The 10,839-nt window shown below is 39.2% G+C and overlaps 1 protein-coding gene across 1 annotated transcript in view; it reads left to right on the top strand.

Moving 5' to 3' along the window:
- Positions 1–240: 240 nt before the first annotated feature.
- The window catches only part of SMPD4 (sphingomyelin phosphodiesterase 4, neutral membrane (neutral sphingomyelinase-3)), a gene marked incomplete at its 5' end in the record, with an annotated part of 17,823 nt that continues 7,224 nt past the window's right edge, over positions 241–10,839 (top strand). The window contains 9 exons of the mRNA XM_010286901.1: positions 241–327; positions 835–977; positions 1,128–1,203; positions 2,075–2,183; positions 2,791–2,843; positions 3,425–3,576; positions 4,914–5,046; positions 5,692–5,763; positions 9,312–9,401. Coding sequence (XP_010285203.1) covers positions 241–327; positions 835–977; positions 1,128–1,203; positions 2,075–2,183; positions 2,791–2,843; positions 3,425–3,576; positions 4,914–5,046; positions 5,692–5,763; positions 9,312–9,401 — 915 coding nt within the window. The remainder of the gene's footprint in view (positions 328–834; positions 978–1,127; positions 1,204–2,074; positions 2,184–2,790; positions 2,844–3,424; positions 3,577–4,913; positions 5,047–5,691; positions 5,764–9,311; positions 9,402–10,839) is intronic.

The raw sequence follows: 10,839 nt of genomic DNA, 5'->3' as shown, positions 1-10,839 counted from the left end.
GGGAGGCGCCACACCGAGCGGGGGGGCCGTCCCGTTTCGGTTGGGTTTGCCGTTTCTGGTTAACTGTCAGCTTTGTTATGTGCCCGTGAAGTTTTAAGGTCGGTCAGTGTAACTTCAGCCATAGCAATAGAATTGCTGTACCGGAGGAGTGGCATAATTAGGGGATTTTTACGTCATGGCCGTGATAAATACTGTCCTTTCTGGCAACGGTGATCTGATTTACCTTATGATTTGTAACAGGCCACTTTGAAGGCAGACTGCATAAACAAACCGTTTGTTCAGAGGTGCCACGACCTGGAGACGGTCATTGAGGAGTTTCCCGCCAAGGTGAGCAGTCACTGCCTTTTCAGAAACTTAGTGCCTGGCATATTTCAGGGGAATTTGCCTTTTTCATATTGCTATTTTTTTTGTTCCTATTTCTCATATGAAGAATTTTGAGGACTCCAAGTGGGTCCTCAGACAGTGGGAATCCAGTGTTTGCCAAGAGTCAAAAACCTTTTCTAGTTATTAAAAGATTGTTTCAGTTGGCTGCACTTCATTAATTCCTTTCAGCCTCAATTTATGAGGAAAACTACTATTTAAAATGTGACAAGTAATTGCATGCAATGCTGATGAACATCATTGGAACTTCAGAGGGATCAGAAATCAGGATAGATTTCCTGTAATTGCCATATTATAATACAATCTTTTGAATGGAAGCTCTGCCCAGTGATAAGCTGGAAACAGTCTTAACTAGCTGGCAGGCAGTATCTTTGTGCATTCTAGTACATGAAGTAGAGATTGTTCAACTGAGGAATTGCACACATTAACTATTCGTGTCTGTTTTCCTTAAAGGAACTACATGGCATCTTCCCGTGGCTGGTGGAGAGCATTTTTGGTAGCCTGGATGGCGTCATTGTAGGCTGGAATCTTCGCTGTTTGCAAGGAAGAACAAATCCTACCGAATATTCTGTGGCTTTGGATTTCCTGGATCCCAGGTAAATTCATTCATTTTGGGACAGATTAAAAAAATGTATGGTGAACAAATAACCAGTGTTTGACCTTTTTGCATTGTGAAAACATTAAGTTCACAAAAGTGAGAGAGGAGAGGGTACTTACCATGGATTTTTTCTGATGCTTGTTTGTAGTGGCCCAATGATGAAGCTGGTTTACAAACTCCAAGCAGAAGAGTACAGATATGATTTCCCAGTCTCATATCTTCCAGTGAGTAACTGAAAAATCTGTAAAAATAGAATGTAATTGTTGTTGCAGCTATTGGAACTTTGCATGCACTTTATATGCATGGTTCAGTACAGGCCACGGTATAGCCTCAGTGCTCTGGAGTGCTTAGAGTATACCCGTTTCTTTACACGGTTGCTAGAGCAGGAGAGTTCCCAGCCATAAACTTGGTAGGAGATGGCGGTTGTCAGCACCTGGATATTTGTGCTGTTCAGCCAAAAAAGCTGTATTGTGATTCCTCTCCTGTCCCCAGAGAAAGCTGTGTGCATTATCTTGGTTACCAATAGTTGCAGGATTGAAAATAGTTTTCCAAGCTTGTCACAGAGCACTGCCTTCCCTCGCTGTGCTTTGTGCCCAATATGTTTGAAATCTTAACTGCTATCCTGGATATGAAGAATGACACTTCAAACAAAAAAAAAAAGTTTTATCTGCAGAGTTGTTTCACTGTTCCTTCCATGGTTACCAGCTACCTGCTATCTAGAAATTGATTCAGATAAGTTCTACAGTCCTTAACAAGAGGAAACATAATTTAAGTATATAGTAATTGCTAGTCCACAGCTCAGTTACCCTGACAAAACCATCAGGCAAACAGTAGTCTTCTGCTCCTCCCACTCCAACTGGAAAAGTCTTGGTGAAGGCTCTTTTTTTTTTTTTTCTTACACTGAATACTCATTTTCAGTGGGAAAGTTGGCAGTTATCTAAAGAGTAATCATTTGCACAAGGAACTACTGCAATGCAGTAAAATCCCCCTGAGCTGAATGTAGACATCATCCCAGAATGCTGGAATGCAGCAGAACTTCATTATCTGCCAGTATGCTGAGTAGCCAGATTAATATTTTATTACTCTGTCTTTCAGGGCCCTGTGAAGGCTTCAATACAAGAGCAAGTCCTACCAGAATGCTCTTTATACCACAACAAAGTCCAGTTTCCTTCATCTGGTGGTTTAGGTTTGAATTTGGCCCTTAGTATCCTTTTAACAGTTGGATATTTAATTCCTTTTAAATATGTAAAACTGAGAGATTATGAGCATTTCTGTTGTATATTTATTATGTGTCGATGGTAAATCATGGTCATACTAGAGTTTGGGCCGACTAGAAATGTTTAGATTCCAATGAAAAATAAACTTGTCCTCTTCCTATAAACCCTTGTGGGGGAATTTCTGGCCTTATTCAAGTCAACAACAAAATTCCCAGTGATTTCAGCAGAGCCTGCATTTCACAATTTTTGTTTTCTTAACTACTGATGTTTATGTAATATGATAGAAAAAGGGTATGTTAACTTTGCAGCTAGTGTATTTGTTGGAAGCAGTTTAGCTGCAGCTGCACTGATTTCATTTTGAGATGGTCAAATGTGCTAGGAATAGTAATGCAAACACACCTTGCTACATAGAGAGAACCTCAGTTACCGATGTTTGAGTCAGTTGGAAAGCAAGAAGACAAAGCTGAATTTGCTGCTAAGCTCTAGCAAGTTAACTTAGTGTTGACAAAATAAAAATGTAATGTCTAGTTAGCATCCCCAGATACTAACAGCTGTACCTGTTTTTTGTTATCTGATCCTTGACTGTTACTCCAGATCCATTTGAATATTACATGTTTTACTTTGCAATTAGTTTGATTACACAGAAGGTAAGTACCTTTCTCAATTTTTCCCTTAAAATAGTATTAGCCATTCTTCACAATGCTTTAAGAGCCTGCCGAGATGCTGTCCAGCTAAATTAACAGCAGTTTCATCTGTCCTTTTAGAATGTGTTACTGCTTTAGTTCAGTTGATGATGTAAGACTGGATAATAAACAAAATACCCCCCTTAGCTGTACCACTAAGCAGTCTGTCCAACAACATGCCAACACAGAGCAGGCAATGGATTCCAGATGGGTTTCCTACCCCTCTATCGAATAACACCATTTATACAGTCGTAACCACAGCTTTGTACTATGGTGTCTGGTTATTTGGATCCTCTTCCTGTTGTTACCTGTGCTATATAACACTGCACTCCTCTCATAGTTGGTTACATTCACTACTACAGCAACAGTTCTCTTAGTTACTTTACCTTTGCTTCAGAGTGTCTTCGTTGTCAGTTCACCCTTTATAACCGCTGGGCTTCTGCTTATTTATATTAAATGGGTCTGGCTGTGTAGCAGCCAACACCCTAGCAGTGGCTTAAAGTAACAGTATGTAACTCCAGTTATATCCTGTGTGCCTGTTTCAGAACTCACCCATCACCCATCATGTCAGCCCTTCCAATACTGCTTATTTCATCTTGGTGGACACATACCTGAAGTGTTTCCTACCTACAGAAGGAAGTGTCCTTCCTCCACCTTCTTCAAATCCTGGGGGAACCATCCCTTCCCCACCTCCCAGGTAATGACTACAGTGCCAGGGGCAAATTGTGGGAACAGTGCTTACAAAATACAGCTTGTGGGAAAGAAATCTCTTAACAGGTAGAAAACACCTCTGCTCTTTATGATCTGTATGGACTTATTATATAATCACAAAATTTAATAGATTTGTGTTCACTTAATTTTACCATAAAGGTTTCATGTGAAAGTCTGAAAGGTAGCTATTATTGGAGCAGAAAAGGCATGTACAAGCAACAAAAATTCATCAGTTCAGCAACTCCAGTTGTGTTTTGTGCCCTGCAACTGGAGTAGGACAGATCTGACTGTACTTGACCATCTTCAGACACATAGGGTATGTGGTAAAGATGGCACTGGTGATAACCACTGTTACAAGGAAACTTGCATCTTTCATTAATGTTGCTGTAAAGCCAGACAACTTGGCAGTTGGTCATTTTGTTTCAGTTCTGAGGTTGCCATCCTTAATTGTTTAATGCTCTCATTACCTATTTTGCAGTTGTTTGGAATTGCTGTGTCAGGACCATGTCTGTGGCTTTGTTGCAGACTGATAGTGCTCATAGCTTTCTTTGTTCATAACTTCCTGATATAAAAAGCTAAGACACATGATAGTAATCAAATCGTATAATGAGTGACTGCCTTTCAGGTGACTTTTTGCATGGTAATAGATGAAGTTATTTAGCCTCAACTGGAAGGAAGAAGTTGAAAGATTTTTGACCACTTACTGAAGTTCTTTATGTCTACGTCATAATGGCATAAAACCAAACAAAGTTGAAGGGAAAATTCTCCAATCTAACCACCCAGTCTCTTGTTCTTTGTAATGGCTAAGTGTGTGAAAGTCCACATTTTCAAAATCGGTTTTGCTACTCAAATTTATAAAATGTTATCAATACTAGTAAATTTATACAAATGCAAAAATAGACATTATATTTTATATAGCTGCATTTTAAATATCATTTCAAATATCAATTTCTATAGTCTGCTGAGCCTTAGCACATACCTAGGAAAATACAAATCAGGTGAATTATGAATATGGAAGGCAGAGTGAAAGGAAACAAACTGAACAGGAGAAAGAAAAAAAAAAAAAGTGTTCTTGAACATAACATCGTGTCTGTGTAAAGCTTGTTCAATGCAGTATGAATAGCGATGTAGTGTTTGTTTATAGTTAAAGTGATGTCCTAGTAATCATAACATGTTGCAGAAGTTTGAAATGTGTACTCAATTGTGAAGTTTTACTTCTTAAAGACTGTTTTCCAGTTTATAAACTGGTGATTAAAAGCAATGATATATTTTCCTGTACGGAGGCTTACTGATTTCAGTACTTTCATTTATTTGCCTTTAAAGGTCTCCAGCAGTGCCTTTCACTTCCTATGGCATGCATCACACCAGCTTGCTGAAACGGCACATTGCCCATCAGCCTTCTGTGAATGCTGACCCAGCTTCTCAGGAGATCTGGAGATCAGAAACACTGCTTCAGGTAGGTTGGATTTAAGGAAGAGAACACCCCACAACATTTCTTGCTGCTAACTGAGGAATGTCTTCTTACTAAACCAGGGACAGTTATGCAATTTTGCTTTAGCTTGTTTTTGGAATTGAGCAGTGCAGCTGTTGTTTTCTATTACTGAAACAAAGAACCACTGTGAAACCACTGTGTTAAGTTGTAATTTAGAAAGGCACTGAATACCTTTTTTAGACTGCATATCTAACGACTATCTCAAGCATTTGAGTAATTTTTTCCAGAAAAATTTCTAAGCCTGATTTTCTTTTTTTCTTTTTTCTTTCAATCTTAACATCTATCCTATGCTCTAAGCAAAAGTTGAGCACAGAGAAGCTTCAAGGGAAGGGAAAGGAGAATCTGGACTTAACAGCTGTTCTGAAACAAGTTCCTACCGTGTTGCTGAACTGCATTACTGATGCTTAGCAAGTGCTAACAGTATGCGAACTCCAGTCATTTGCATTGACATGATGATCACCTGAAACATCTCTGAATAGCTGCCTGTCTATTTACAAGTACAGCTTAATTTTCAAATTACATACTATGGTCTTCCCTCACACCTAGCTTGTAGGTGACAAGTCCTGGATTATTTCTCTTTCCTTAGCTAAGAAAATATTTGTTTTGCAGATCTTTGTTGAAATGTGGCTTCATCATTATTCACTGGAAATGTATCAGAAAATGCAGTCCCCTCATGTCAAGGTAATAGTTTGTACTTCATTCATGAGCGTCATTTGATGGTTGACCTCCTATCTTGGGATAAATCTCCCGTTCTGTGGAGAATTTTTTTTGTATATTCGTCCAAAGGGAAGAAATAACTTATCAGAGTATCTACATGAGTGTGTCAGAATTGCTAATCCAGTTATGAAGAATGTTGTGATTAAGTGTATCATCCAGATTTGCCTCCATTGCAGAAGTTGTGTTGGTTTTGTTTTGTTTTTTGTGAAAGACAAGTTTGTGGGATGGTCACAACAAACTGAACACAAATAATCAAACTACTAATGATGGGGAAGATGCCATTATAAAACCATAGTGTTAAAGCCCACTAGGGCAACATGACTGCTTAAAATAGCTAAAATTGACTTCCAGCAGTGATAGCAACTGTCACCAAAACAGTAATTAGTAATTTCTAAGGTCTGTAACCATTTTTTAGTATAAATCCAAATTAAAAGAGGAAATCTTACAAAATTGTCCTTCGGTGTTAAGTTTATAAGCCATTTTTTTTGTTTCATAGTCCAAAATATGCTTTTCACCATAATGTTGTCAGCAGCAGTTCTGTAGCTACAGCGTTCAGAATATTTTACAAGCTCTTGCTCAGATTATACACTGTTTTAAGCAGTTTGTGGTGGCCTGTTCAGTAACAAACTACTGCATGTAAAAACTAAGTAAGTGTTGGGAAGGCTAAGATGAAAGGCATTATAAATGTAAAGGGAATTAGAAGGAGAAAATGTTAATCCTCTGAATTCCCTCTGGGTCACAGTGGGACTTTCATAGAAGGGGAGAGAAATAGAAAAGCTATTCAGGATTTATTCCTATGTGAAAGAGCAATCTGAGAGTTGATTGACTGAGAAATTCTGATCCTTCACTCCACAGGCTATAAAACAACAAACTACTATTTTGTTAGGGAAAAATATTGGAAAGCTGAAGTGTGATGGGTTTTGTCTTTTATTCTTAAAGTTGAAGTCAAAATGCAAACTCACTAATGTTGCAAAGTCTCCACTTGGGACTCCCAGCAGCATGGCTGTGCACCTGTGATGAAAAGGCTTTGCTTGAAGTACCTTTTGTCTGTCCGTCTGTCCAGTCTGTGCATCAAGGGCTGTGCTTAGGCCAGAAATGATGATTGCTTTAAACTTCTCTCCTCTGTTCACCCTCTGTATTTCAGATACTCTCTTCTAACACTAGGGAGCAAGCAGTTATAGACAATGACTGTCAATGGTGGAATAGGGCCTAGGTAGAGCTTAAAGTTCTCTGAAGTCATCACTTCAGGATCTTCCACAAGGTGTGTTGAGCCACAACTTGAGGCCATAACTCCCTGATGGTATTCCAGTTTCATCTTTGATGGGAATAATCACGTGCATGTAAAAAAGGAAGTCTTCACTCTTTGGGGGTTAGAACACCTGGATAGGGGACTGGAATTCCCCATGACATCCATAAATGGATGAAGGATCCCTCCTGCAGTACTGAGGAAAGGTTCCAGATCAGTTGGGGACAGGACTGTTCATAAGCCTGTGATGCTTAAACTAAGTTTTGTACACTGGTCTCAGGGTGGGCTAAAGCAGAATAGTCTGCTTCATAGTTCCTCAAATGAGGAAGTAAAATATGCAGAAATGCAAGTTTTGTTTTAACATAAGCGTTAAAGGGCCTGACTGGAAACCCAAGATCACCCTAAACCTTATTCTTAAAATTATTAATAATTATGCAGGTTTACTTGATTCCAGTTAGCCTTCTGTGTGTTTGGAAGGAGGGGTAATTAGTGACCATTCATCCCGGTATCTAGACCTGTTTGACCATCAGTGACTTGAAATGGCTACGTACCTGCATTGGAAGGTGGGATGAGATTCCACAGAACTTGCTCTTTCTTTGTCCAGCCACCAGACTTGTTTGCTTTGATGGGCCACGCTAGATCCCAGATATGTAACTTTCCTGTGAAGTGCCTCAAGGAATAATAGATTTACCTTAAACCTTGTTAATGTCATCACAGACTTCTCTTTACAAGTAGAAGGTGCTGGAATAGGAATGAATAGTAAATAATTTCTTTTGAGATGTACTTCTTTTCTACTTTACTGCTTTGAGTTTTTTGGGGTTCTGGCACAAACCTGAGGTTGACATTATTTGCTATGCTGAGTTTTACTGTTTTCCCCATTAATTCAACTATTTTCTCATTCTTTTACATTGTCTGTTTGCTTTTTCTTTCTTGGATGATCCACAGCCCAAGCGTGCAGCATCTCTTTTCCTATTTCCTTCAGCTGTAATCTCAATGAACACTTAAAAAGAAGCTGTTTGATAAAGTTTTATGTAATGCTTCCTGACCTTCCACTGCCAGGTGCCACAGACCCCAGCGCTGCATGTGGAACAGCCATTAGGCTACAGGATCTCGGTCATTCCTCTGTCAGGGGAGTCAGTTATGAAGCAGATGATGTGTTTGAGCTGTTGGGGAGCTCACAGTAACAATCCTACCGCTCTAAGAGTGTAAAACCAAAAGATACTGGCAGTAGAGGAGATTGAACAGCCCCTACCCAAAGGCAGCAGAGGTGTGATCTGGAGAGTTAGTTTAGATGCCTGACAATAGTAATTGGGATCTGTGTAGTGTACATTTTTTGTTTCATGTTTTTTCATTAATTTCATACATGTGTGTCACTGTTGCTACAGTATCCTCTTCACAATCCCACTGTCAAAAAATCTTCTTTACCATATTCATCCAAGAAGGGATCTGGCTGAGGCTGGCAGAGATTTCAGTGTTACGGCAAGATGCCTTTTGCATCAGCATATAACACAGTAGGTTAGGTATGTCTTTTGCGTTTTTATACACATGATGTTTCCCCAATAGTAAAAGTAATTTCCTCTTTTGAGGAAGTTCACAAGACCTGCAGCCTTCCAAATGGCCTTTAGTAGAAAGAGAAGACAGAGGATTCCTCCAAACTGGAAACTTACAGGACAGGCTCTCAGTGATTATAAAAAGCCAAACTTTTTTCTTCCTGTTTCTTGGGAAGAAGAAAACACGAATTTGAGTTTCCTCCCAGTATACAAAACCCTGCTTCTCCAGCAGCACAAGAAGAAATGATGAAGTCTTCAAAATAGTATTAAAAAAGCTTGCAGAATATTGAACACTTTTACTTCATTATTTAATAAAACCCTGTAACAGTGTGTAAATTCTTGTCGCTGCATTTTGGTTAACTTCTGAGATGAGTTTATTTAGCAAAGGTCCATATCCCCTACCAGTACTTGCTCTGAGGGTAGCAAAGTGAACAGCCACAGCCACTTACAGCTGTAATTTTTGACACCTGCTCCCAGTTGTATTTACAAGTTGATAAAGGATATGAAGTACTGTGGAATCAGTCTACTGAACACCAGAAAGAAGAGGATACTGTAGCTGCAGTTGCTGTTGTGATATGTTGTCCCTGACTGTATTTGTGATGTTCATTCCACCCCCCCCACCCCCCCTTCCTTGGGCTCATTCTCACTTTTTTTTCTCTTGCTCTCTTCTCTCCTTTTTCCCTGCCCCCTCTTCCTTTTTGTTTCTGTTGTCTCAGCTGGAGGTTCTCCACTACCGACTCAGTATCTCCAGTAAACACCACGGTAGTCCTGCCCAATCCAGCTACCAGGCCCTCCACGCATACCAAGTATTATCATCTTTTCATTTTGTTTCCTTTTTAAAAATCTTGTTCCATCATATAATCTGCAAAGTGTATTGGTGCTAGCTGTACAGCAGCTTTTTGTGCTAAGGTGTGGTTTTAAAATATGATTGAGAACACTGTATTAGGATTTACAACATTTTCAGTGAAAACAGGTACTGAAAGGTATTAGCAAAGGTCATGGAGAAAATAGTTAAAGTCTAGCATATTATGAGGACTAATTTGGAACTCTATTTTTAGAGATGCATTGTAGAAAGAGGCTTGTCAGCTATGCTGACACTTTTTGACACCAAAGCTGGCTTCACCGATAGCAGATTTCTGCCCCTCACACATTAGTCATTTAAACAAACCTTGCATGGAAGAGAAAATCGGAGTTTGCATGGCTGTGCCCTAAATTTAAGGTAGGTAACATTTAGGGGTTTTTATCCAGTGAAATGTCATTGGATGGTACTAAATTTGTAGTGGCAATGTGAACTTGACTGTCCAGTTTTACAAAAGCACATGAATGGTACATTTGCAGATTGTTCAGGAAATGTGCATGCAAAAACATTCCTGTTGGAACAGATTGCTGATTCCTCTTTTCCTACTTCAGCCCTTTATTCACTGGGTCTTCATTTTGGGAAAGGAGAGGGCTGAGCATATGGACTATAAAGCTCTTATTATACTATGGAGCTCTTTAGCACTACATGGAATTTTCCTGCTGCTTAATCCTTTATTTTTTTAATAAAGTGCTATGATATCTCAAGGTACTGCTTAGAAAGGAAAACAGGAACTACTACTTCAAGTCTTTTTTACTATTATGTTTATCTAATTATTGTGTTAAGAATGGCATACATCCATCCTGTAAGCTCAGATTTTACAACAAAAATGCTTGTGAGGAAAAAAAATTTTGAGCCAGTAATGCTGGTAATGGTGCTGATCCAGGCTAAAAGGAAATTACAAGAATTGCTAAGTGGAAAAGCTACTAGCATCACCTGAAACAATGTATTGAAATAGCGGTTCTGGTGGTTTTGTAAGTTCAAAGGGTACCTTCAAGGGGAGCTTAGAATTTTTTCTAAATTACACCCTTTTCAAGGCCTATAGCAGAGTACTCAACCTCTCTAATTACTTTTGGAGATCCTGATTTAAACTCCTAGGACCATGTAACTTCTCAGAGTTCTACCCTCTTATATAAACTCTCCTTAGGACTGTAGAAAACATGCTCATTTACCAGGAGCTGTCAAGAACACAAGACCAGCCTTCATTAGAACTGGTAACAGGTTATCCTCTCTCTTAGAAGAGTCTCAGATCTGGCTGTACTACATGACTCTGTAGTCATGAAGCCTTAAATCTTTCCCTGGTGTGAACTTTACAGTGTATTAAAAATCTTAAGAGATTGTAAAAACACATCTGCTTTGCCTCAGGCATTGCAGAGAAAGGACACACA

This window comes from Phaethon lepturus, unplaced genomic scaffold (assembly GCF_000687285.1).
Source record: "Phaethon lepturus isolate BGI_N335 unplaced genomic scaffold, ASM68728v1 scaffold21025, whole genome shotgun sequence".
NCBI classification, from domain to species: domain Eukaryota; kingdom Metazoa; phylum Chordata; class Aves; order Phaethontiformes; family Phaethontidae; genus Phaethon; species Phaethon lepturus.
The sequence above is the reverse complement of the archived record's forward strand: the minus strand, read 5'-3'. Positions and strand labels throughout refer to the sequence as shown.